The sequence below is a fragment of the Oenanthe melanoleuca genome, unplaced genomic scaffold (assembly GCF_029582105.1).
Source record: "Oenanthe melanoleuca isolate GR-GAL-2019-014 unplaced genomic scaffold, OMel1.0 S019, whole genome shotgun sequence".
Classification (NCBI taxonomy): domain Eukaryota; kingdom Metazoa; phylum Chordata; class Aves; order Passeriformes; family Muscicapidae; genus Oenanthe; species Oenanthe melanoleuca.
This window is the reverse complement of record NW_026612668.1, coordinates 95,582-123,546: the sequence shown is the minus strand read 5'-3', so window position 1 is coordinate 123,546 and position 27,965 is coordinate 95,582. Positions and strand designations below refer to the sequence as shown.

Here is a 27,965-nt window from a genome sequence, read left to right as displayed (position 1 = left end):
GGATTTCTTGCTGCAGGTGAAATTGATCCCTTAAACAGGAGATTTTCCACTGGATTTAAACCTGATGTTGTGGTACAAGGTGAGGGAATTTCGGAAATATTCTGTGTGAATTGAATCATGTGGTGGCAAAGTCCCTTTGTACAGGAGAGATTAAAGATGTGTTTAAAAATAATGTGGATTTTTTTTTTGCATGGGACATTGCTTTGATGACACTATTAGAAGGAGAGTTTGTTTTCCTAGCTGCCTTTTTCCAGGAGGTAAGATCAGGTTTAAGACAGTTTTTTAAAAAATATATTTGTTAAAATTTTTAAAGACTTGTCTGGAGTTGGAGAATGGCAAACTTAATCTTGTAGTGAAAAGGAAGATCTTGGCAGCTTCTAGAAAGAAGCAGCAGGACTGAGAGGAGATGGATCAGGTTAATTAGGTTTCATTTAGCTCCTTTTCAGAGGAACCAGAGCACACTGGGTGCTGAGGTTCCCTGTATAGAGAGGTGAGGCACACAGAGTTAGCAGTTTTTGGCTGCTGCAGGGAGTAGCCTCTTTAGTTTGTGCAAGAACAGCCAAAACCAAAAATTAAGTAGAGAGCAAACACCAGCAGATCAGGTCTTAAAGACTTTTCCAGGGCATATACTGCTCTGAAAGAGCAACCAGCTCATTTATCAGGAGCAGCCTTTGTCAAGGATCCTGTGACCTGGGCTGGTGCTTGTTTACCCCATTGGTGCCTCACAGGAGTAGCATTTCATTATTCTGAAATGCCTCATTGCCTATAGAAATAGAAATGTTTGCTTATTTTTAGCATCTTTGGCAGGTATTCACAATACAAAGAAGGATACTGCATTATTATTCCGAAATCAGTAAGACACTTATCATGGGCAAAACCTCAGGTGGGACAAGAGATGGGTTCTGGGCCTGGATTGTAGATTTCTCTCATTAGGGAATTTTATTTTTTTTTCTCCCTACCTCTGCCATTTTGTATCCTCCAAAACATTTATTGCTATACAAGTGACAGCACCTGTTCCCCAGTGGTTTGGCTGCATTGCTATAATGTGCTGTATTAAAATAACAAAGATTTTCAAGTCATGTTTCCCTTTGTTCTGTGGGGGGAAAACCCTAAAAAACACTGCTAAAAGAGACTGTGTGTGATCCAAACTAGTGGTACTCAAAGAAATTAGAAGCAACTGATTAAGTCCCCAAGAACCTGCTTTAACCTCAGCAACTCTGACCCTGCTTTGAGCAGTTCAGTAGAGACCTTAGAGGATTCTTCTGACTCTTCTGACCACCGTTGTTGTCCACAGTGGACAGGAATGGCAAGAAATCCTGAGAAACAGAGAATTAAAATCTGTCAGGTGTCCTATTGCAATCCCTTTTGATTTCATGAATCCAAAAATTAAGAAAAAATGAGGCCTTTGTGCCTTTTTAGTTAACTTAATGCATATGTTGAGAGTTGACAGTAGAAACAGTCAGTTAAAAGGAGTAGAACATTGGGTTTCATTTGTGTTTTTGTTTTCTGTTACACAGTAACTGTTTTGGCAGAATCTAATCAAATTAAGAATCTCTTGCAAGACCGTGGAATCAATGTTCAGAGCATTGCTGATATCCATCCACTCAGAGTGCAGCCAGCTCGCATCCTCAGCAACCTCTACACCATGCTGGGTAAGTATTTCAGCATGGAAGCCCCTCTACTGCCAGGCAAGGTATTTTTTTAAGAAGCTTAACCAACTTAGAACTTCCGCCTTAAATAAGGGACTCAAACAGAGGGAAAAAATTACCTTATTAGAAATGGTGACAAAAATACAAGTTTCCCTGTGCCTTTGGAGTTAGACAAAAACTGACTCTTCTTTTGTCCTCCAGAAACTACTTCCACAGAGAAACTGGTTTTTGAAAAAATGCCTGGAAAAACACAGAAGAAAAAAATCAAATATTTTTCCTTCAAGAAATCATTTGAGTCTGGAAACTGGGCAGTATGATTTTTATTTTTCCAACAGGCAGTCTGGGAAGTTTTCTGCTCCAAATCAGGGAAGCTGTGCTGCTATCAGCGCATCTTTGGGCTGTCAGGTTCTTGCTAAAGTTCCTTGCAACCTGAGCTGAGATAAGCTGGTGAAGCTCTCTGTCTCTGTTGCAAACCCAGAAGCCTTTAGGGCTTTTCTAAACACAGGACTTTAAATACATTCCAGTTCCTCATCAGTGGCTCTCAAATCCTGTTTTTCTCAGAGCCTAAATTGACTTAAATAAATGCCCCAAAGCTCTGACTGGTTCTAGTTGTTACATCTCTTCATAACCGGTTCTTGATAATCCTTGCTGGAATTATTTGGTGGAAAGTTTGTTACATGTATTCCTAATTTAACTTAGTTTTACTTCTTCAGGCATGACTCAGAATTGTGGATACTGCTATAAAGTGGAATTGAGGTGGAGTGACTCAGCACTGGTAGATTCCTTTGCTGTGTGGACAAGGGGAGCTGTATCCTGCTTCCCTCAGTCTGGAGCATGTTCCCATGGCAATTTGGTTACAGATAATGCTGAGCTTCTCATAGGATGAACATTTTTTTGTTGTGGTGGGTTTTGTTTGTAAGGTTTGGTTTTTTGTTTTAACAGGGAACTTTTTTGGAATCATTCAAAGTAATGGGGCCTTCAGATAAATTTTAGAAAGTTTGCCCTTCACATGAGAAATTGTATGTGTTTGTTCTGCAGAAGAATCTCGTGCTTCATCTCAAAGTTCTTTTAAAAAAATGAAACATTTGCAGGGCTTTGCTGAGACTTACATTAATTTTATTATAATTCATAATAGCTTTCTTTCACTGGGGGGGGCAGGTGAGTATTATGATTTGGTACATTGCTTTTAACAGTGACTTCTTTGGGGATGTTCACACACATGGTTGTTTGGTTCTTACTCCTCATGAGCAAGATTCAAGTCAGCTGCTGGCTGCAGGTGCAAAGGTTGTAGTGTGGATCATTTGCTAATAAGTTCTGCTGAGAAAAGTGAAGCTTATTAAAGCCTGATGAAAATCTGTCATTGTATTTGGATGTACTTTGTGTGTTGATTTAGCCTGCAGACATGAGTTTTTAAGGTCCTATATTTGAAAACATTGGAATTTCTGGGTTATGTTGATGGCCTTGTTTATCTAATATAACCTCTCCTGCCCTTTGTGGTAGGGAAGCTTTGGATGCTGAGCAATTACTGTAATTATAAGATCAAATCCATGGACAGTCAGGCCAAAATTTTCATTTTTAATTAGTCCTTTGAAGGACTCTGGCTTATATCTGCCAGTTTGTAGCCTCGCGTTTTGTTACTGGTTTTCTGCCTGACTGGTATAAGTGGAGTAAATTTTCCTGTCTAAAGTGGTGATTTTGAAAAACAATATGGAAAATGTTAGCTGAGATTCTTTTCTTCCTCTTTCCTTTCCAGGCCGGAACAAGAACATGAAATTAAGTGGCCGACCACACCGACACATCGGAGTGTTGGGCACCTCCAAGCTCTATGTGATAAGAAATCAAATATTTGCTTTTACCCCTCAGGTAAGCATGTAAAGCTGTCAGGAAAATCACTCCTTTCTTAATGGCATATCATTAGTGAAGCACTATGCTTTTCCCTGCTGTCATTGTACCTTAGGTAGAACAGGGCTGACACAGCAGATGTGCTTTACTTTGTAGGGTTTTTAAGAGCATGGGATGATGGGATGAGTGTGGTAGAACTGCTGATAAATCTCTTTTCTGTCATACAGAGTCTGGTTTCTTTGGCTTCTGGATTAGGAGAACATAGTGAATCAATACTACAAAGTTGTTGCTGATCTCTGCCCACACCAACATTCTAATTAATGAAATAGTTTCTGCAGAAATAGATCAGTTAATGTATCTTTCTACCAATTGGTTTGATGAAAAACTCAGTACATGTAAGTCTGCTAAATACTGTAACCCCTAGGAGGTGAAGGTGTGATCTTTCATTATATTGTTGAAAGGGTCAGTAGTGCTGAGAAATGGGTGTTCTGTCTTTTTCTGCTCTTCAGTGTTTTTTTCAATGTTGCTGGAAGTTTGGATCCTCATAGAATCAATGGCTCCTATTTATACATTTAATGAAATGCAACACACTTATTTCAATAGAATTATTCCAGCACTTGGTACTAGATGGCCGGGGACTCACCTACTCCAAGCATGTACAACTGATGCAGGATAAAGAATGCATCCACCTTTCTAAAGAGATGTTTGACTAAAGAAGTCTTTAAACTGCAGCTGAAGGCATTCAGTGGAGTCCGTAGAAGGCTTCTGTACCGCTTCATAATGTCCAAATAAATCAGATTTACTGCAAAAAATGTAGATCCTGTCTCATTCTTCCCCATGTCAGTTGATCACGAGCAGCTTTATAAAATATCAGTTGTTGTGTTACTTCCCTGTACCAATTTTCACTTTTGCAAATAAGGGAAAAATTCCTTAGAGATTTGATTTTTTTTCAAAATACATTTTAGTTCACATCTACTTTATAAGTAGGACCCAATATTCCCACTAAAATCTTGCACATATCAAATAAGGAACATACTTACTAGAATATTCCAAAATGACATTTAGCTTTACATTAGCAACACAGTGACAGTTCTTGCTTATTCCATGAAAACCTCCATAACATTTTCCATTGTAGTTTGAAGCCAGACAGTTCCCTTGACTTTTTTTTTTTTTTTGAGGTGGATGGAGTTAATGTTTAATGTCACCTTCCTAAGGTTAGCAGTTAAACCATCTTGTTGATCTTGACGAGTGTCCACAAATTTTGTGATTTTGTCATTTGTATTTCTTTATCTTTTCTAGTGAAAACATTGATTAGGTGTGGGGCAAAGGCTGACTCAATTCAGATACAGTAATTCTGAAAAATTTATTAATAACTACCTTTTGAAAACAATTTTAAAAGTAGTTCTGCTTCAACTAATCTGTTGAGATTGGTTTTTGACCATCTTACTTTATCATTTTGTAATTATCTTGGCTGTCTCATATTTTCTTTGTTGTCCTTTGCTTTCACATACTGGAATTGGCCTTTTTAAATGGCTCTTCCTTTTTAAAGGCAGGCAGTGTTTCCTCATCTCTGGATTTCTGGGACCTATTGTTCCTAAATTACCAAAGCTAATTGCGAGTGGCTCAAGGATTGTTTTGGCTAGTTCCTGATTCCTTCTGTGAAGAAATTTCTCTGGATTTTGTCAGCTTGAACTTCCATGTTCTTTATGCACTTACCCTCCCCAAGACTTATGGGCTTCCTTAACTTTTGTTTTGTCTGCTTTGACATACTTTCCATTTTTTGTCCAGCTTCTGTGGTTCCAGATCCTGAAGTAGCCATAATAGTCTCTTACTGTGGTTCTTGGCTTCCTGCTGCAATGGGAGCAGCACTTTGTCATTGCACATTTCATGTACCTTTTTTGCTCAGTAACTGCCAGTATTAACAGAGTTACAGAGTTTCTGTATTCTGCTTGACTTTCACATGGTTCCCAAGAGACATACAGTTACTGGCTCCCAGTCCTCAGCATGCACTTGAGTCTGTTTATTGTTTTTGTTGCTATTGTTAGCTTTTTTTTCCATATTTAGAGTACTTCCATCTTCCAGATCATAGGTCAGTGTAATTGGTCATTGGGAAGATTCTGCTTCATGGCTGTGATTGCCTAGGTTTTGTTTGTATGGCTTACTTTGATGGACAGTCTACAGGCGGAAGAAAATGGACTCTAGCACAAGCATGGACTTCTCTTTCACTGTCTGAGGCCTTGTTAGGTTAATTCAGGTTGTTTGTGTTGTGTTGAGTAGCTCATATGGCTTTTGTGAATGATTTAAGGGAAGAAATAGAAAAAAATAAGGAAAGCACTGACAACTAACTCTATGTTTTGTTTTTCTCTTCTCTAGTTTACTGACCAGCACCACTTCTATCTTGCTCTAGACAATCAGATGATTGTGGAGATGCTCAAGACAGAGCTGGCTTACCTCACTTCTTGCTGGAGGATGACAGGGAGACCAACCTTGACATTTCCCATCACCCACACAATGCTTGGTAAAATTAATTTTCTCTGTTTCAAGCAGAGTAGATCACTGCAGGAGAATAGGATGGATGTTGGTTTGAGAGGAGACAGGTAGCAGGACTTCTAACATCAGAAGTATAGTTTAATTTTCTCACGTGTATACTGAATCTAGATGACATGGTAATATTTAATTTTGGTTTTACTCCCTCTTCATATGCTTCCATCACCCCATTATCTCCATGCTGTTTCTGTCTAAAGAAATTTCGTATAAATCCCTTTGGAACTTGTCTTGAGGCGGGTTGGCGTTTGTCTTTGGAACTTGTCTAAGGGTTGTGTTTTGTTTACTTATTTGTCTGGGACTTTGAATAAGATAGTATTGATAGAAGTTGTGGGTTCTGCTTTAAATTTGCCTGATTTGCATTGTAGACAACACCCAGTAATTAATTCACTGTATTTGGATGTGATAATTTAAGAATGTGTGGGTGAGCGTCAATTCTTCCACTATTCTTTTTTTAGTTGATGATGGTACTGACATTCATCCAGCAGTTCTTGCCACAATAAGAAAATTAGAAGATGGTTATTTTGGAGGTGCAAGGTAATGTCAGAATCGCCAAATTATTATCTCTATGATTTTTAAAATTAAATCCTATAAAAGTCTCAGTTTTGAACTTGTGATAGTGCACAGACTTTGTACTAGAATTCTGCAGAGAAGGAAGTTTCAGCTTTAATTATTATGTGGCAATCAAATGGTAGCTGAACCTCAGGTGCAGTGGAAAAGATCTGTCTCCCAAAAAGTGTACCATGTCTGACTGCCGTTAATGGATAAAGAAAACAAACATAAAATCTTTGGAAATATGAAATCTTGACTCTGGCTGGGGTTTTGTTATTAAAAAGTAAATTACCTTCACAGTTACTGGGCATGATTTAAACATTGATTACATGTAGTACTTGTTAGCTGGTGTGTTCCGTTCATCCATGTGTAAAATATGCTGTCACAGTATCTCCCTATTCTTTTTCTACTTGCCCTCTCCATCAGTATCTTCCTTTGGCAAGCAAATATTGTCATGGTTTAAATCCAGTCAGCAGGTCAGCCCCACGTGGACATTCACCCACCCTCCCCTTAGTGGGACTCTAGAGAGAATTGGAAGAATACAAGTGAGAAAACTTGTGGGTTGTGATAAAGAGAGTTTAGTAAATAGAGCAAAAACTGCACATGCAGGCAAAGCAAAATGGGAAATTCATTCACCACTTTCCATGGGCAGGCAGTTCAGCCATCTTCAGGAAAGCTGGACTCCATCAAATGTAACTGTGCTTGGGAAGACAAACCTCTGTATCCCTGAATACCCTCTCCTTCATCCTTCTTACCCCAGCTTTATATGCTGAGCATGACACCCTATGGTATGGAATGTCCCTGTGGTCAGAGGGACTGTCTGGCTGTGTACCCTCCCAGCTCCTTGTGCAACCCCAGCCTGTGCTGCTGGGGTCAGGTGGGAAGCAGAAAAGGCTGAAATGCTGAGTAAGCCCTGCTTAGCAGTAACTAATACACCCCTGGGTTATCAACACTGTTTCCAGCACAAATCCAAAGCATAGCCCCATCATTAACTCTTATGCCTAAAACCAGCACAGATGGTTTAGCAGTTCTTAGTTAGTGAAAAGACACTGCCATTCATGGAGCCTTCTCAGCCCCAGTTTCTTATGCATTATCCTTGGAGCTCAGGTCTTTGTTCAGGGTCCCTCTTCATACAAACATACAACACCCTGCATAATTAGGCTTTGAGTTAGGCCTGTTACCATAACACAGTTAAAATCAATTAATATCTACAGCAGTAAGTACCCAGCTGGATCTGCCACTGTTGTTTTCCTTTTTTATTTTTCAGTGTCAGTTTCTGTGGCTTTATAGTTGCCAAAGGTAGATTGAGCATTAGGTTTCAGAAATTTTGGAGGAGTTGTTGGAAGCTAAGTGAACATTAATCCGTATCAGAATGATGGATGTTAATGCTCTTTGGCACATGTTCCCTTTTGCAGGGTGAAAATAGGCAAGCTATCAGAATTTCTTACCACCTCTTTTCATACATATCTGAGCTTCCTGGATCCAGACTGTGACCTGAAACTGTTTGATGACCGTAATGACGACTGTCATAGTCCTGACAGTGAATATGGAGACTACCCAGCAGATTTCTGTGAGAAAGGTAGAGTGTTTTTTCACTTGGTATTTTTTTCTCTGTCAAGTTCTATCAGCAGAGCCTGGGTTTGCCTACACTGCAGAGTCTGTTCTGTGCACAGCTGATGGTCATTTGGTTTTCTCTTGCATCCACCTGAGGACAGGACCTGCAGGACTCAGTTTTGAGAATGAAGTCATGTGTGTTCTTCCTGCATTTGTATTATGGTATTGGCTGGCAGCTGCTACAGCAAAACTGAGTCTGGAGAGCCAGCAGTTGTGAAGGTGTGGAAGAGGTTCGAGGGAAGTGGACTGTGAGGATTTATGGATAAGAGCTTGTGTGGAAGAAATGATAGACTCTTAGAATCATACAGGTTGGAAGAGACTTTTACAATCAAGTTCAGCTGTTTTCTATCATCTTACCAGATCTACCTTCTGATTCCTTTCAAAGGCAAAGCTAGCTTCTAAATCTGTTTTCAGTGTAAAAAAATGATTTTTTTTCTTTTGTTTCAAATTTGTTTGGCTTAAAAATATTTTCCTCAGACTATTTTTGCATATTTGAGTGCCCTTTAAAATAAGCAAGAATATAGTGGTGTGTTTGAATAAGAAAATGATAATATAAATAGTGATTTTACCTTTAAGAAACCTGTTTTTTTTTAATGTGTGTTACACTAGATAGCCAGGATGAGCTGGATCAGTATATAAATGATGTCCTGCAGAGCACAGCACTGAAGTCATACCTGCCTTCAACTTCAAACACAACAAGTCAACCTCCTGTGTTCAGTGCAAACCATTCCACAGAGGAAATACTGTCAATAATGGCGAAGACAAAGGGCTTAGAAGTTCCAGGTATTTCCCCCTCTTGTTTATTTCGTGATAATAATTTAAAAATCCGGTTTGGCTGCTACAAGGGGTAAGTTCAAATATTTAAAAATTATACCTCTTGACATACTTGTGCCACTAGTTCTTTCTGTATAGAGAAGGAACAAGAAATTCCTTAAGTAGTAAGAATGACTGAAGCTGTTATGTTCCCACAGTATCTTGTGTCATGGTGTATACACAGAAAACCTGCAATGAAATGTAGCATTTAATCAAAGTTAATGTTATGGAAGCTGCTACAAGCTTCTTAGTTGGATAGAATTTTAGAACCCAAATCAGTTAATTAATTGTATAAAGGCAGACAAAATGTGCTTTTTAATTTTAATAAAGTTGCTGTGAAATGAAATGTTTCAATACAAGAAAAACATAAATATTCACGCGTACTTTCTAAATTTTTAAGAACAAATGAAGTAGAGAGGAAGCACAGTCTTTCTAATTGTGCTGCATTTCTTATAGCCTGATTGGAGGATATACACCAAAATAAGACTTTGGCTGAATTTGTAAATAGATTCCAATATATGCAGTGTTTTATATGTAATACTCAATGCCCTGGTCAATGGAAGACTTCCCTTCAGCGTAAATTAATAACTTCCAGGCTTTTCTGTTAGTATTTTCTACTGTCTTTCATGTTCCACATCATCTGATCCTCCGTTGAATTCAGCATATTAAGTTAACAGAGCATTAACCTGCCTTTAGCATTATAATTTTAATTATGAAATCTTACCAGTTAGGTAATTTTCTCCACTCATTTCCTGTTGAAATTTAAAACACTTGGCAGGGTCAGGTCATTGGGCTGCTGCATTTCAGAGTCGTGGGCCAAGTAAGAGGGATCAGCTGAGCATGTAGCCCCTGGGCCTTTGGCATGATGATCTCAGAGCAAACCTGCAAGGAAATAAGGTTCAGAACATGAGCTTGTCTCAGAGTTCCATGCACAGCATCTCAGAAGCACTGCCTCTGTATTTTGACTCTGTGGATATTTCTGTTGTTTTTACCTAGTCAAGCTGCTTCATTTAGGTGGTTTTGATTTTCATGTTACTGAAAAAGACTATTTTTTTTCTTTCTGTTCTGGTGACTTTGTTTTCCAGCCATGTCTATGTCTCTTCCCACTAAAGTTCTGAACACACACAGAAAGTCTCTGAATCTTGTTGATAATCCTCATTTCTTTGAGACAAAGGTAAGGTGTGGGAATTTTTATGCTGTTTGTGGTTTTAGGATGCAATGCTGTAGCCCTCCCTTGTGTTATCCTTCCAAACCCTGTGCCAGGTGTTACTTTTCTTCACAGACTTCCAAGGCTTTCCCTTGTTTTGAAAATTTTTTTTTTGGCTGGATTAAGGTTTTTTAGTCAAATAGGCACTATTAAGTGGAAAGTTTTTAAATGCATGTGTAAAACAGAAAAGAACATAGTAGTTGCTTTATTTTTAAAAGCCAGAAGTTAAGTCATCGTCTTTAGTTCTAGCTGATCACAAGGGGAAGCACAGGATGTTCACAACCTTTAGAGAAGTTTTCCAAGAAATGTTACTTACAGTAAATCTGAGCAAGAGGGAATTTGTCAATGTCCTTAGGGTACCAGCCAAATCCCAGCTCAAGGCATGAAGATGGGGTTGTGCTGGGCACTTTTTTTGTCTTGGTATTTGTGGCCAGCTGCTGAGAATGGCTAAAAGAGATTGTCCAGCCTCCTGAAGGATTCTGCTCTGCACAAGGCTCTGTTTGTGAGAATGGTATTTTAGGATTGTATAAATTGCTGAACAGCTTGTTAAACAAAACTTCTTTTCATCCAAGAATTCACCATAGGATTATGTCATCTGATTATTTGTCATTTTACTTTCATAATCTTGGAAAATTTATAATGGCAATATCTGCATTCATAAAGTGCCACTTACATACAGGTTAGAGATGGAACTCAAAAACTTCTAAATTATTTCTATTTGAAAAGAGACTATCTCTCTGCTTTTCTCTTTGTAAGTAACATAAGATGAGAGGTAAAGCATGAAGATGATTCCATTTTTTTGTTTTGTAAAAAAAAAACTAGATACAAGGTTCCATTCTGGGAGTTGTGTTTCTTGGGATTAATCTCCTCTCTCTCCCTGCAGTACCCTGGTAAGAACTAAATGATGTGTCTGTATTTCAAGTGCAGAGCTTTGTTTCAAGTCTGTTGTGATTTTTTTTAATGGGAAGTTTGAAGTTACGGGAAGTTTGAAGTTACAGGAAGTTACAGATCTGCTGCTTTTTTGAACATCATGTCTTTTAATTTTTCATCCATCTTTGTTATCAGGACTGTGAAAATGTTTTGCACTTACCTAAAGATGCTCATGGTGATTTGGATTGCAGGAAGCTCGTTGATCAGCTGAAGGAATGTCCAACACTCCATGATCAAGCAGATATCTTGTATATTTTGCATATACTTAAGTAAGTTGTAGTATGAACTTCAGCATCTTTAAGTTTGGTCACAGGTATCTGATTATTCTTATGCAAAAGGTTTCCACTGTTCAGGTTGTGTTTTGAGGGGATAGTGGAAATATTTTGTGCTTTAACAAGCTTATTTTCAGTTAGTTTGATTACATGAATTATTTGGATACAGAAGAAGACTTGTGCAAATTTTAGAGTTGATTGGCACACAGTTGCAAATACATAAAGTCTCCAAGGCTCACAAACTAGATGCACAAATCGTTTCCACGAATGAGAGCACACACTGCTCTATTTGTGGTACTCCATTTAAAGTTCACAAAGATTTGGTGTGATTTTCATACACAAGAATGAAAGTGGAGGGAAAATTCATCTTGTCAGTTTCTAACGAAAGGCAAAATGCAATTTTGATGAGTGTTCACTATTTTTCCTCTAATCCCTTTGCATATTTAAGTATACAACTGGCTAAAATTTGGTAAAACGTTCTTGGAAGTAGTCTGGACCCTCTGCTGGGTTAGTAAACATCTGCTGTTTAAATTGGTTTGATGTGAACAAAATACAAATACAAACAACAGAATCATCTTCTGAAGTGTGTTTATTGAGCCTTTTTTTTCCTGTGCAGGAGAATACTGCTGGAACCTGTCAGGCAGTTAGCTTTTGGTGCAAAGACAAGTATGTGTTAATCACAGATGGTCTGGTCTTCCCTACTGCTACAAAGACTGCATTTTTGTTTATTTTAGTCTGTCTCCCATGAGGACCTCTTCTTTGATCTTCTTGATTTCCCAGGCAAAATGTTTAGCATCCTCTCTTAAAGAGTGAAGGAAATCCTATAAAAATTATGTTTTGTTGTTTAACTGCATCTAGCACCAGTAATTTCACCAAGAGAGACTGTTGGGCAGGCAGATGGACCTCTTATGGACTCTGTCAGCAGGAGTTGAAAAGTCATTCTCTGACACTTCAAAACAGGACCACAGAGAAGCTATAATGCACTGAAATTCAGAACCAGGAGAGGAACAGAAATCTCCTTTGCTTTTTTCAGTAATGGCATAAGCAACACAGAAGTTTAGCTAATAGCTAAGAAAAAGGCTAAAAAATTCCTCTGAAAAATCTCAAAAATGGGTGTAGTCTTCAGCAGTACTGAAGATATTATTGAATTCTGGTCTGAAAAAGCACTACATGGAGATTCCTCCAGCAAACTGTCCATGTGAATGCTCAATTTAAAGTCTAGTAGGAAATCCTTCAGGTTTTTCAAGTTGCTGGCTCACAGCTGAGTGAGTGCTCAAATTAGTGTGAAAGTTCCTGGTATCAAGAGGATTTTGTCTACATGTAATCAGTCTGTGGTGAAGGCACAGATGTCCCATTTGGTATTTAATTCTGTCACCAATGTGAGCAAGGCAGTCAAAATCCAGCTGCGTGGTAAAGTTTAGCGTCTTGCCTGATGACAATTACCTCCTGTTTGTTTTGTGGCAGAGGTGCTGACTGGGACACAGAGCTGGATGGACAGTATGGTGTCACTGTTCACTGCCTCCTCAATGAGCTCTACAGAAAGGCAGGCCTCAATCAGGAATGGGGCTTAATCCGTTACATTTCTGGCATACTCAAAAAGAGAGTTGAAGTCCTGGCTGAGGTATGAAATACAAATAATCCTGTTCAGCTTCCTGCTTGGGAACAGAGATAAAACTACCAGTTTGCTGTTGGGGTTTGTGTTTGCCCTTCTAGTTTTACTTTACAACATACATAGTGCAGCATTTTTAATTAAATATTGTTTGTTTTTCTGGTCTAGAGTCTTACTACATCTTTATCTTTCTGTCTGTCTGTACTGCAAACTGCTAATGTTGGCATGGACTGAGAATGTCACACTGTAAATAGTTGTGAAGGCTTAATTTCATCTCTGTTAATTGGAAAATCTTAATTGTGTGCTTTGAAAGCTGCAGTTGCCAGTGGTAATTCTCTATTGCTATTGTGATGGTATGAACCCTTTTGGAGCACTGCTATGTCAGAGTGCTAGTGATGAAACAAAAACATGTTCTGCCCATTTCCATCCCCTTGGGTGGACAGTCTGCCTTATGAATGGATGTTTGGAACCATTTAAATACTCATTACTATTAACTGGTAACAAGAAAAATCCACTGTTAAGAGTACAGATATAATTTTGATCATTACAAAAAGGTTTCCTCTCAAGTATTCTAAAAGTATTTGTTTAATTTTCTATTAGTCCCCTGCATATTTCTGAGGAGCTCTTTCTGTAATTCCTTCCTGGCCACTTTCAAGGCTCTCTGTCACATCTAGGATGCCTTATTTAGTGACAGCCCTGTCTGTGGGGAGCAGTTTGTGATAATCACTGTGCATGGTACTTCATTAAGCACAGAACTTTTTTTCCTTCTCAAGACACAATGGATGAGCAGTACAGACATGCTTACAAAAAGCCATGTATGTTAACTTGAAAAGGTATTGACAAAGAATTGAGGAGGAGGAGAATAGAGATGATCTGTTTTCTTTCATGTTAAGGCAGTGAAAATAGACTCTTCAAAATCAGAGGAACACTGCTCTGTGATGTTTTTTATTCAGGATACTAAAACAGGTGAACTGAACACCCACTTTTAAAGGAGGTCAATCTAAAAGAGTAAACATTGGGGAAAAGTACCTATTTCAGAATCAATCAGGAATGTCATGCAGTATTCTGGTGTTTGTTTTTGGAGATATATTAGTATGCAGGGTTTTTTAACTAATGCTTCCAAACTTTTAATTGATTAAAAATATGGTTGTCTTAAATAAAGAACAGAAGTTTATCATATGATAAAGGATGAAAGCCTTTATTGATCTGCAAGCCCCACTAGAGTTCCTAATCTAATCATTATGCTGCTGATTTCACTGAGCAGGGAAACAGGCCATATTCAGCCTGGACAAATGCTCATAACCCTGTTAACCTCAGGAGATCTTTGGAAACTATTTAACAACCTTCTGCTTTATTTGCATGTCTGGTAATTAGTAGAAATGCATTTGAAAATTGCTGAAGAAATGGAATTAATTTTATTTGGTGAATTAAAAGCCATATCACTTCCACGTGACTCAGAGAAAGATCTCTTGCTTTTTGTCCCCTTATGATAGGCATGTACAGACCTTCTGTCACACCACAAGCAACTTACAGTGGGCCTGCCACCAGAACCCCGTGAGAAAATCATTACCACGTAAGTTGGAGCTCTGCCTCAGGCACAGGCTGCCCTTCATCTTCCTGCTGGTCCCATTCTGCTGCTATTACCTTATTTTAAACCTTACTCCTTGCTCTCAAAAGGATTTGCAGACACCCAGGTAGAACTGTAGGCACCTTTGTTCTGGGTGATTTTATCCTAGTGCTTGTTCAAGAATTTAATAGCTGGTTGTGCTGAGTAACTGCTGCCTGTGGTTTGTCTTCTCACAGCCCACTGCCACCTGAGGAGCTCACCGATCTCATTTACGAAGCCAGTGGCCAAGACATCAGTATTGCAGTCCTGACACAGGTATGCAGCCTGTGCAGAAAGGCTTCTTGGACTGTGCCCAGTGCTGTGCCAGTGTTTGCTCTGGGACTGGGAGAGCCATGAGGCCCCACTCTGACAGGTGCATTTGTGGGTTTGTCCTTACAGGAGATAATTATGTACTTGGCGATGTACGTCCGCTCGCAGCCCAGTCTCTTTGTGGAGATGCTCCGGCTCCGCATTGGTCTGATAATCCAGGTCATGGCCACTGAGCTGGCACGAAGTCTCAAATGCTCAGGTAGGAAGCAGTTTTATTGTAAGGGTACTTATGGTATCATTTTTGCTTCAAACTTTGTGATTGATCTTTCCATTTATGTGTGTTAAATCCTTTTATTGACCTCTTAGTTCATATGTGCAGTTACAAACCTTGAAAATCGCTTCTTTTTGACTTAATGGAAGATTTCTCTCCCCCCAGCACCCAGTTATTAAAAAAATATCAGAAGATATTCTTTATGGAATAACTCTGTCTCTGGAATATTTTAGATCCACATGTCATTTGCTGTTGGGAGATGGCTGTGATACCTTTCCAAGTGATCTTGTTCTATAAGGGAGCAACTGCTTTCTCATCATGAGCTTCAGTGAATTTTTGCACAAGCTATGACATAATAAAGGTTAATGCAAATAGTGTTATTTTTGTGTAGGGTTTGTTGTTTAGTCCTGAAATATATTTTCTTTGAAATGTAACTACATATTAATTTTTTTAAAGGAAGGACTAGCCAAAGAGTTAAATGTGATTGAAGTTCATTCAATTTCCTTAGTTGGCTTTATAGCTTGTTGTCTTCCCTGTGACATTTGTAATTTTGTTTTATTTTTTAATTAGGTGAAGAAGCTTCAGAGAGCTTGATGAATCTAAGCCCCTTTGATATGAAAAGTCTCCTACATCATATTCTCAGTGGGAAAGAGTTTGGAGTGGAAAGAAGCTGTAAGTTGTTCACTTTTATATATTAAGTTAAATTGTTTTATAAGTGGAGACCTAGTCTTTATGCATATAAAATAAAGGTATAGGTAATGTATGAACCATGGGTGACCAGTGCATGTATATGTCTGCTGTGAAATAAACAAAACACAGGAAGCTATCCTGCACTGAAATAAGATTGTATCAAGTTTTCAGTAATATGAAGGCAGACTTCTAAAATGAAGAAATTTTATGGAACCAGAACAAAAGCCATTAAAAGGTCATATCTAACCTGCCTTCAAGAAGCATGTCTTTGATGCCCACATATTCCTGACTGGCACATCAGCTGTCTCCTGGGCTTTCTGTAAACCTGTTGCAATTCTGACTAAATTTACAATTGCTCACTGTCTAGGAAAATCAGTTTCTGATATCCAAGAATGGATTTAGGCCCCTTGATACAATCAGGTTTGAACTCTTGATGTGATTCTGTGAAAGGATGCTGTCACCAAGAGCATTGCACATTTCTGGAATGATTTGTGTTTAACTTCTTAGATAAAATTTCATCTATTTTTCTACCCCTAGAATGTTAAAAATGTCCATTTGCTTCTTTAGTGCGACCTGTAGATTCTTCTTCATCCAGCCCTGCAATTTCTATTCATGAGATGGGGCATTCTGGAGCAACCAAAACAGAAAGAAGTGGTATTACTAAATTGAAGAGTGAGATGAAGCAGGTGAGGGTTTTCTGTCAATGATCATCAGAAAGTACAGTTTTTCTGGAACTGTGTTATGTTAGGTGTTATTCTTGTTAAATAACAGAATTTTCCAAAGTTGCTTTGATTTTAAAACTTATCACTAAATAGAAGGCAGTTAAGGGATGTTTCCTCCAAAAATGTTCTTCCTCTTTTGTTGTTGTTTCACCTGCTGAATATAGAAGAACTTAAAGAAAGTGTAATGCATTTGTAGCATCCACTGTAAAATAAAAAAAAAAGCTCTTCCATCATGTTTAGCTAAAGAAAAGTCAGATGTACAAAAAGAAGCTTTTAAAAGTTCATTCTTGTACTTGGCCCAAGTTGCAAAACTGGACCATGTGCCTTTTGGAAAAGATTCCAAGCCATGTGGAAAAGGAATCTCGTTTTGTTTTCTTCCGGTTGTTACTTCAGGAGTGCAGGATGATTACTGCTGGAATTTATACATACATATTCAAGTTCAATACTTTAAATTGTACTTCAACTGAGTATATGGAGAGATACAGAAAACACAACCAAAATACTCTGAAATAATGTGACTGATGGTTTTGTTATGAGTGGTTTGATTTCTCTGGTTTTTGTCTCTGTTAGTAATTTTCGTTTGCTTTAAAAACTAGGAAGGTAGTGGTCAAATAAAATACATTTGTAAGAATGGTTCTATTTTTCCTCATCCGTTATTCAAACTAGAGAGAGAAGACTCCAAGAGACCTCATTGCAACCTTGCAATATATAAAGGAGGCTTAAAGGAAAGATGAAGAGGTGCTTTTTGCCAAGGCCTGTAGTGACAGGATAGGAGCAACAGTTTTAAAGTGAAATGATTTGTTTAGATTATATACAAGGACACTTTTTTATGATGAAGGGGTAGAGGCAGTGGAACAGTGGAACAATGAAGTTGTGGATGTCCTGTCCCTGGAAATGTATAAGGTCAGATTGGATGGGGCTTTGAGCAGCCTAATCTAAGGTAATATTTGATGTTTTCTTTGATGAAACAGATTGAGTAAACCTTTAGAAAGGAGTGGCATTTTTGTATGGTCTTAACATGAAGCATTTGCTGGTGGCAGTAAAGATCAGTTAATGATTCTTCATGGGACATGGTCAGGCAGGGAAGCAGAGACACCTGAGGATCACACAATGTCTCTTGTGAGACCTGGTTGCAGTGTTTGAGCTGTGCCACTGCTGGAGCATCACTGTGGATGAAGGGTGTGAAGGTGCTGCCAGCTGTGAAGGTGCTGCCAGCTGTGCTGTACTGCCCTGAGGTGGCCTTGGAGGTCAGTCTGAGCAGGCCTCCCAGTCAAAAAGGGGTGTCTGGATTCATGGCCTTTCCAGGAAGGAGGAGGGACAAGGCACTAGATGGCAGCATTATTTTGTTTGAAATACAGAGGTGGGTGAGTTTGAGTACTTGGACCTCTCTTAACATTAGAAATATAGTTCCTTTGTTGCTTTCACATTCCACAAAAACTTGCTATTTTGCACAGAGGAGGAATTGGCTGGGCTTATTTTTGTACCTCCCCCTCACACGCACACTTTGCCTTTCCTGCTGCTTCCTGCCACATCTCCCTGGATTCTCTGAATTACTGCCTAGCAGCTAATGTTGACTAGCAGCTAATACAATGTAATTTTGGCAGGCGGTTGGTGGGGTGCTGCAGGATACACTTTGTTGTTACCAGGAGTATTTCAAGTACTTGTACTAACATCTCTGGAAGTGTTGAGCAACTGCAGCTCCCTGTTTTGTGGCTGTTCTTTCTTGATTCAGAACCATTGAATGTGAAGGCATGGCTTGGGGGTGGGTATTTAAAGAAAAATGCTTAAAGAAAAATGCTTAAAAATTTGCCTTGCAGCTTTTTGTTTAGTGCTGCCCATCCAGTTGGCAGCCTGCTGTCTCTCCAGCAAGATAAGCTTCTCATGCAAAGAGAAGCTGGTGGGATTGCAACAAATGAGGAATGGAAGTAGGGGATTTATTTTTTACCTCGATCCCAAATCACAGGGAAGCTTTTGCTTGCATTTTAAACTGATGATTTATGCTGGGAGCTCCATGGATAGCATGGGCTGCCAAACAGGCTCTGCCTCATGGTGACCCTGAGAATCAGCAGCAACTGCTCTGGTATCAGCTCAAGTGCAGCACTGCAAGAGGCCAAGGGTTGCTGCAATTTTTCCCTGACTCCCTGAAGTTATTCTGTATCTCTTATCTTTGCACCTCTGTGCTACCTAATTTTGTCTGTGTTCTGTTCTCCTGGCTGTCTGATGTTGGTGTCTGGTTTTGTTTCACAGTTCTTTCATGAGGGGCACTCCATGTCCAGCAGCACATTTGGTTCCATGGTAAAACACTGTCTGTAGCTCTGCACCTGCTCTTCACCCAGTGTGTGTGTGTGTGTGTGTGTGCAAGGATCTTGGCTCTAGACACCTCCTCTGTCTTCTCCTGCCTAAAACCTTGTTTTCAAACCCTACCTCTTTGTCTTGTCTCCATTGGGAACCCATTCTCATTAGTAATGTTCTAATAGAAGTTGAGTCTTGCATTTAGATCCACTTAGTTCTGAAGCTTAAGCAGTTGTAGCAGATAAAGTACTATAGCAGATTTAGCTACTTGATACAGGTGTCTTCAGCATGTAAAAGTATGTAGTGTTGATAAATGCTGACAGCCTCTGGACAGTGAGGAACCCAGAATCCAGATGCTGAAATAGGAGTTGCATGGGTATCTCTTCAAGAAATCATCTTCTTTCAAGACAGACAACTGTAGCTCTTCTTAAGCTCTCCCTGTCTGCATCTTTAGACTTACTGTCTATGGCACACCTCCCAAATGCCTGAAAAACACAGCTACAGAGCAGGAAGTTCTGTCTGTCACAGTCAGTTTGCACTGGAAAGGAACAGCAAGCACTGGAACTTCAAAGGAACACCAAGTGTGCCTCATGGACACTAGTAGCAGTGGAAAATGACTGTTTTCTGGGGATTTTTTTTTTTTTTTTTTTTTTGGTAGAGCTTGGCTATGTAGAGTTTATGAGCCTGCACTTTCCAAACGTGCAGTTCACAGTCATTTTCCTCCTTCCTCATTACAGGTGGTTCTTACTTGGAGATAAGGGGATTTAGGATGGCACTTTCAGTAAAGTCCTTTCTGGGCTGAAAGTAACAGGTATCAAAAAGGAAGGAGCAAACCAGTGGGAGATCCCAAGTCAGAACTACAGTTTAATAGGAAAATTAAAATAAACTGCAGTAGTACAAAAACTCTGACAGAGTCAGAATATAACCTGACACCCAAGGTCCAGTGGTGATGTAGAAGGGTCTGGTTTTCCTCTGGAAATCCATTGGAAAAAGGCTGCCTATGATGTTCCAAATCTCCGATTATATCCAGGTGGGAATGCTTGGCTCCTCCCCCTGGGTGGAGCATCTCACAATGGGATGATGTAATTTTATCAGTCATGCAGTGGGACTCAATGGCCACTAACAGAAGATACTTCCCTGGAGGGAAGATCTCGTGGAAGAGATATAGAACACTGCCCTACCTGATTTTAATAGATAGCCCATTAACAGACTATATACCTCCTGGAGTTATGAGGGATTTATATTATTTATATTATATTTGTATTATAGAAGAATAATATATATTATAGAATATATTATATTTATATTATAGAAGAGAAAAAACCCACTGCCCCGCCTAGTTTTAACAGATGGTAATAGAATACATACTTCTGGTTACATCTTGCATTGCAACCTAAGACAAGAACACAGGAGAGCACGGTCTGTGGGAGTGCAAGGAATGGGCAGACTGCATGTGTGGAAATCACAACAGCAATTTGGTGGTATTGCCCCAACTTTGAAAATTATTTGCTGCCTAATTTATTGTCCAGACCTGGTAGAGTAAAATAATAGAGCAACAAGGGTAGTAAAGAAAACAGGACTAATACTTACAGAGAGGCAGGCATGATGATTTTGTGGCTTCATTAAGTCAATTTTTAATCTACTTACTTTAATAGAGCTTTTGCATGAGGGCTTCTCTTGCTGGACTTATGAACCCCTTGATACTTTTACACCAAGCCCCATGTCCAAGTGAATCAGACCTACCTGCAGATCCCCCCACATGGCATAGCAGTGACACTGCCCTGGAAGCAGCTTGTGCCTGTTAAAGTAGTCAGGTGTTGCATTAAACCAAGCAGTGAAATTCACATGGCTTCAGCATGTTGAAATGCTTGCCTGTTTTGTTGAGCAATGATGGAAGTACTTGAGAAATTAAGCTTGTTGCAAAGGAGAGAGAAGGGGATGAAGGATCACTCCCACCCCATTATCCTGTATGACACCAAGGCCTGTATTTTTTCCCTGGTTCTGAGGTAGCATTATAACAGAAATGTATTGGCCAGGAGTGGCACTTGGGGTGTTAGAAAGCAACTAACCAAAGCTTTGATGTCCTTACAGAGGAGCAGTACTCCATCATCTCCCACCTGTACCTCTCCGACTGGCTCTAGTGGAGACATGAGCTGGGGTGACAGAAAAGGGCAGTGGCTGCGCAGAAGGAGGCTTGATGGGGCTATTAACAGGGTTCCTGTTGGCTTTTATGAGAAAGTCTGGAAAATCCTTCAGAAGGTAAGCTGACTGCTGTGGAGGAAGCAAGCAAGCTGTGACTCAGGGAGGTGGTGGGCCAGGGGTGGCATCTTGCCAGGAGTGGAAGTTGGTCGACAGGTGGAAACCAGAGTTGCTGGTAGAAGGGTGTCTCTTGAACATAAAAGGGCTCCATTAACACAAGTTCATGGTTTCTTTGGAAGTTTTTTCTGGCTGTTAAAATAAATTGTGCTTGTCTTAAATATTTCATTCTTAAAATGTCTTTGGACTATTCATAAAATCTGTCTCCTGTTTTTGCTGTGTTTCTATACCTCACGTACCCAGATGTGTCCCTCCTTAACCTGCCTTTTCACCATTTAGGTTTTGTCACTGTTTTCTTTCTACCACTTGTTATTTCTCTCCCCCAGTGGTTGACATCCTGAGGTGTGGTGTCCTGGATGTGAAACACATAACTAAATGTTGCTCTAGCAAAAATGAAAAAGATTCTTTCTTTTGTGGTCTGTTGTCTTGTTTTTGTGTTATCTTTTATTTCCAAATCCCTTCCAGCAGAATGCTCCCATCGATTTGTTTCCCTCCTTTGTGTGCTTTTGTTGTAGTGGCTCCTGAAGTGCTCTGCTTCGTTAGCTGGGCTGGAGCACAGCATGCTCTAGTGTGTCATGTCAGGCTATTTCTAATCTTTGCTAGTTACATAATAACTTCTTCAGGAAGGATAAAATAATATTTTTGTACAGGGCTTTTTGTGTCATTTGGGGGTTTTTGCTTTGCTTTGCTTTTTTTTTTCCCCTAACTGAAAGTTGGCTTATAACAGAGAATCCTTAGACTGACTTGCAAGAACTGTAATTTCTGTTCACTCTTGAAATGTTTCAGTGCCATGGTCTGTCCATTGATGGGTATGTTCTTCCCTCTTCAACTACCAGAGAGGTACAGTAAAATGCCCATGATTTTCTAGCCACATGTCTGAATGTCTGGTTTGACAATGTAAGATACAGCAGGGCCACTGTTACAGATCCTTGGTTTTACATGTAGAACATCTGGACTCAGCACCTCCTCCAGCTTCCTGGGTCTGTGCAGGTAAATTCCTACCAGGCAGACCTGGGAAGGAGCTTGTGACAAGTTTTCCCTTTGCTGAGCCTGCCTTCTGCACATCCTCACTGTCTCCCTGTGCCCACTGGGAGGCTCCAGAGAGAGCAGCCCACTGGGGGAAGATGAGGCAGCACAGACTTGTTGGAGTAAAGCAGACACATTGCTTGCCACTTTATTTTTTTAACATGCTGCAACAGCAGGCAGCGTATTTTGGCTTCACAGTCTCTAAAGTAAATACCTGTTAAGGATGATTGTTTCAAACCAAAGCTTTGGCTCTTTAAATCCATAATATTTTCTTGCATTTTTTTTCTTAGTTGGGTACTGTCTTTAGGTGCTCTGGCAAATTTTGAATTCACATCTGTGAAACAAACGCTTGTGAATAGTAATTCATCAGTGCAAAAGTGGTGCTTGTGTGCCCAAGACTGTCTTCCTGAGTGTTTCCCTCAGATTTGTCTCTGGCTTCCTTCTTTTCTGAGGAACTGTGATAACTGAAGAGAGGAGCTGGAATTTTCTATCAAATTTAAATGTTGGGGATTGTGGCTTTTTTTTTTCAGAAAGGAGAGGTTTATTTATCCCTATTGTGTAGATAAAGAGACTTCTATTTTTAGCCTGTCAGACCTGGACAGTATCTAATTTTGCTGTTTAAAGCAATTGAATAAAATAAGCTCAAACCTTCTAAGGCAGCATAACATCCACAGAGCCATGCCAGTGCAAATTAAGCTGCTCTGCAAACAGAACAGTGGTATTCCTGCATGGCAAAGCACAGAGGTTATTTAAAAATCTCCCCTCTAAGCAGGTGGTTGTCTTTAACACTGAGCAGTAAGTTTGGCAACTCACCTGCAATGCCAGAAAGATATTTACAAGGCAGAGTGTGCGAGAGCACAGCCTGAGGAGCAATGAGTTAATGTGCCAGCTAAGCATCAGCAGCACTGTATGTAAGTGAGCTATGTGTGTTGCAGGGCTGGAGCAGGCTTCTGGACGTTGTGTAACTGTTTGCAGAATCAGGTCTAGCAACACGAAAACTTTCTGTAAGTGCTAAAGCTGCACAAACATTTTGTTCGCTTCAGTCAGTCTGCCCCCGTGTGTGGAGAGGAGCATATGTTTCAGTGCTTGCAGGATGTAAGGAGCTAGTCTTTTGGATTTGTCAGTTTGTCTTTCCATTTCCATTCAAACTTGCCAGATGACCCCGTGCGAAATCAAGTTTGCAGTGCACGTGGAGTCGGTGCTGAACCACGTCCCTCAGCCCGAGTACAGGCAGCTCCTGGTGGAAGCTATTCTCGTCCTGACCTTCCTGTCCGACATCGAGGTGAACAGCATCGGGGGCATCATCCACGTGGACAGAATCGTGCACATGGCCAATGACCTGTTTCTGCAGGAGCTGGTGAGCTCAAAGGGCACTGGGGGGGGAAGCCTTCTCCTTTCAAAATTATCCCCAGCTCTTTTTTTAATGTGCATGATGAATTTGATTTTGTCCTGGCTCTTCCTCCTTTGTCTCTGACAGACTAAATCACTTAAGTATCTTCTGGAAATATATTTGGGAAAACTAATGTAAGAATCATGGGAGATTTAAAGGGAATGAAGTTGTAGTGGCTAACTAGCTCTGAAGTACAAGGGTAGATTGAAGTGAAGTTCTGCTTTATCAAGGCATTACTACTACCAATATTTGAGTAATCCCACCGATTCCCCCCAGATGACAAAGATCCATGAAGTTATATGTTTTTCATTTGCTTCCACTGATCCAACTAAGTCATGTGGGCCCTATAGTAATCCTGATTAAGGTTTTCATGAGGGAAAAGAGAATTTTCAATACTTTCATTGAAGTGCTTTCAATGTTCAGCACAAATAAAATATCATAATGTGGTGGGGGGCTTTTTTTCAATAAATAAGCATGCATATCTAACATTGCTCTACTTCTTTGCTTGTGTCTTTACAGAAATCATTTGGAGCTACTGGTAGTATCTTGGAGAAAGACACAGCCACAGGAATTTGCCACTATTTTTATGACAGTGCTCCCAGCGGAGCCTATGGCACCATGACTTACCTAACAAAAGCCATAATTATTTATTTACACGATTTTCTGCCCAGCACAGGCTGTGCAATGCAGTAAATGATGCCTCACATGGGAGGGAAGGCTCAGAGGCTCTTCCTCCCCAGTTCAGTGTCACAAACCCCTTGGTTGGTTGCTGCCTGTGTGTGTGCCATGCACTCCCTGAGCATTTGGCACTGCTGGGGATGCTCTGTGCACACCTCCTGCTGGGGACAGGGAGCTGGAATTTGGCCTGGTTGTAGGAGAGTGTGCAAGAAATAACAAATAATGAGGCTTATTCTGCCCAAAGTGCATAAATGTAATTTGTATTAAATTAGCAAGAATTATACAATTCTGCCAAGGGCAAAGCAGATTACTTTGTGGAGATCAAAAGGCATAATAAAATGAGGGAGCTGCATCGCGGGCATAGTCTCACAAATAAGAGAAGTGATGGAATTCATTAATTTTTCTCCTGCTGTGTGTAAATGTACATCATTGTGAATCACTAATGCACAGTGTGAAACATCCAGGGAAATGTAAATTAGAGGAGTAAGAATAATTTGAAATAACATGATATTTCTAATACACTTTTATCCTGATTCTCTTCTCATTTGCACCTAGTCAGTGCAGGGCTAATGCCTGTAGGGACAAACATCCTACAGTATCCACTAATTTGAGAGGATAGCCTCTGTCAGGAAGCCACATCTGTCTTTAATCTGAATAGCTTTCTTCCCTGCATCCCCAAGACTTTGGAGGCAAACTCTCAAGACTCCAGATTCTCCAGTGTGACAGTTTTATGCCTGTAATCCTTTCCTCTGAATGGAGCAAGATAAACCTCTTTCACTTGAGCACCCTTTCCAAGTCTCCTGATCATTTCCCTTGCAAACAGCCTCAGAGTTAAGAATAGCATAATTGTGGCTTTTCCAGTGTAGCATGAGTTTATAAAAGGCTTTGATGTTCCTCTTTGGTTTTTTTGGTTGGGTTTTTTTTTTATATTATTGTCTTTCTTTTTTCCTTTTCCATTTTTTCTTTTTTTTCTTTCTAGTTTGAAGTCACAGTGGTCTCATATAATTAGGAGCTGGGCTGCCTGGAAGTCTCCCTGCAGACAGTTCCCAGGTTAATGTTGTGAGTTGGGAAGCTCTGAGATGCTGCAGGGAGTAGGTGTGTCCTGCATGGGAATCACTCTGTGACCATTGAAACTGAAAACAGAGGTAGGCAGCCTCTGGAAAGGAAAACCCTGCCTTGCCCCAAGCACTGGCTGTGCTTTTCCTTGTGCCTTTGCTTTGCCACTGGCCACATATCAGCATCTGGCTAACAGCTTAGGAAAGTGGCAGTAGTTTCGGCATGCCATGGCCACAGACAGGCTCTCAGTAGCACTGCTGCCGTGTGAGCAGAAAAGATCAAAGAAATTCTGTCCTACCAGGTAGAGGGGAAAAGAGCAGATAGGCCTGTAAAAATAAGTGCTTTCTGAGCTAGGTAAGCCTGATAAGCTGTTTCTGTGAGCCTTCCCTCCACTCTTTCAAAACATAACCGTGCCTTTTGTATACGATTTATTTTTTTTCAAACAATAGTGTGTGGTGCTTTTGAGAGTAAGGTTTGTGTTTCCAGTAGAAGTAATGTCCTGTCTCATTTGCCAGCCCTCATGGTCCCAGGAGGTCTGAGCTCCAAAGGTCGGCATGCCTGCTGTCCCTCTATGCAGTCACTGCTGCTATAGCGGTATCTGGGAACTGGCTCAAGAGAGTGTAGGTATAGGAGGCCTTAGTGTGAGGTGATTTCATGTTTTTTTCAGAGACCAGAGGAGTTTGGTAGTCCAGAGCCCTGTGTTAACCACCATGGGAACCATGGGCCTGTGCAGGGGCCAGTATAAAGTGACAGTTCAGGTACAATTAGCACTTGGGTGTGGAAGTTATTTTATTGGTGTGGTGCCTGTTTTGTAAGGGTTTGCCTTTGTTATTATTTGGTTTGGGTTTTTTAACTTTTCATATGTATTGTGAGAGCTCAGTTGGCTTGTTTCCCAGTAAAAGGAAGTAAAATCTTTTTTCTAGTTTAAGCAGATGTGACACTGCAAAGCATAAGCACAAAAAGAGCAAGGTGAGGTTTTTTTTATTGTATGTGGTAGAATACAAAAAGTAGTAGAAGTTAATTTTGCTTTTCTTCTTGAATCCTAAATTGAGAGAGATGCAAGATGACGTTTTTCTCAGAGTTGTAATTTTTTTTTTCCTACTGTGTGAATTAGTTTTCAGAAACAAGAAAGCTGATGTTAGTTTTCCATGAAGCTGTATTGAAGTCTAAAGCAATGAAATATATGGCTTAACGTGCCTGGGCACCCCTTAACACTTCTCTGTTTTTAAATGGGAGTGTCGTTGGTGTCTTTAATATCAAATTCATGATATGACCTACGTTATGGTATATTCATGATGTTTTATGAAGTATTTATGTGGTAATTTGAAGAATTTAGGTGTCTGGTGGTGCAGGGTGGTACAAACACAAGGTCAGTGGAAGGCAAACTTACATTACTTGCAGACACATCAAAAGCATCACTGATGTCCCTCAGCTGCTGGTCCCACAGTTAACTGTGAAAACCGAATGGGTGGAGTACAAAGTTTATCTGGCTTCTCTCCTGCTAACTGTAGTCTCCTTTTTAAGGGAAAGAGTCCTGCTTGTTCCTGGAAGGTGCAGGTGAGCCACGCAGTCCTTAGCTGCCCTGCAAAGGAGAAGCCCCTTTCTGTGGAGTAGTGAAACACCTGGCCTGCCCCATGTGAGCATGGGACACTGTGGGAATGTGTCACCCCTCTGGCAGTAGCCAGGGCCTTGAGTGAAGTGGGAGCTTGGGTCAGTCCAAGTGCAACCTTGGGCACTTTTTGGAGTGGTCAGCAGGTAGGAGCAGAGTTGCTCAGAAAGCAGGAGAGAGATGCTACCAGTGGTGGCATCTGTAGCTGTAAAGTGAGAACTTGGCATTCATCTGCAGGCTGATTCAGGCTTAAAGGACCACTCACATCTGGAATATTAAGTAGCTTCTGCATAGAATCATGACTAAAAAAGGGATTGAGGATGGAGGTTATAGAAGAAGAGCTTCAGCTCAAACAGTTAGATTTAAGAACCAGCAGCAGTGCGTTTTCCCACTCCCAGTTTCAGTCTCAAGTGGCATTTATTCCCAGCCTTAGATGTTTCACAGTAAGTCCCCCTGTCTGCTGTCTGCTTTGGCTCAATGATTCAGCTCCTCTCACCTCAGTCCGCATCCCCTCTCAGGAAGTGATCCGGTGAGGCCAGTCCCATTCATGCTAGGTTCAGGAATGTGTCCTTAGTGGGGGACATCCACACTGGAGACTGCCAACCATCCTCCAGAGCTCCTGTGTCTTGTTGTACAGCCTGGCTTTGTCCTCTTTACTGGGGCAGGTGGCAAAGGGTGACTTCAGTGCTGCAGTGTCCAGTTTCACCTTGTCACTTCACACCCCCTGCATGCAAGCCAGCAGGGGAAGCAAGATCCCATCACACAGTAGTGTTTGGCCAGTGGAAGTGGAGCCTTTTTGTCACTCCACTGGAATAAGGTGGGACTGATCATCACAGTGCATAGATCAGAATAACTGCATGCTATAAATACACATTATGTATTACCAATGCCATTAAAGTTTTACTGTAAATTTTGTTTGTCCTATTAAAGACTTTTCTTTCTTCCAAGGCAGTAGAAATAATTGTGTGCATGTTTGTTCGTTCATCTGTCAAGTTACAAAATACTTT

At 40.3% G+C, this 27,965-nt stretch overlaps 1 protein-coding gene across 1 annotated transcript; it reads left to right on the top strand.

The window, feature by feature from the left end:
- Window positions 1–27,872, top strand: LOC130266337 (phosphorylase b kinase regulatory subunit alpha, liver isoform-like; the record flags this gene model as incomplete). The annotated part of the gene is made up of 19 exons (XM_056515643.1): window positions 1–79; window positions 1,518–1,652; window positions 3,403–3,512; window positions 5,865–6,009; window positions 6,494–6,572; window positions 8,003–8,166; window positions 8,811–8,984; window positions 10,100–10,188; window positions 11,287–11,420; window positions 12,888–13,044; window positions 14,526–14,605; window positions 14,836–14,914; window positions 15,038–15,167; window positions 15,750–15,851; window positions 16,437–16,555; window positions 20,975–21,142; window positions 21,986–22,039; window positions 23,382–23,582; window positions 24,135–27,872. Coding segments are annotated over 19 exons (2,373 nt in total), but the record flags the coding sequence as incomplete, so codon positions are not given.
- Window positions 27,873–27,965: the final 93 nt, after the last annotated feature.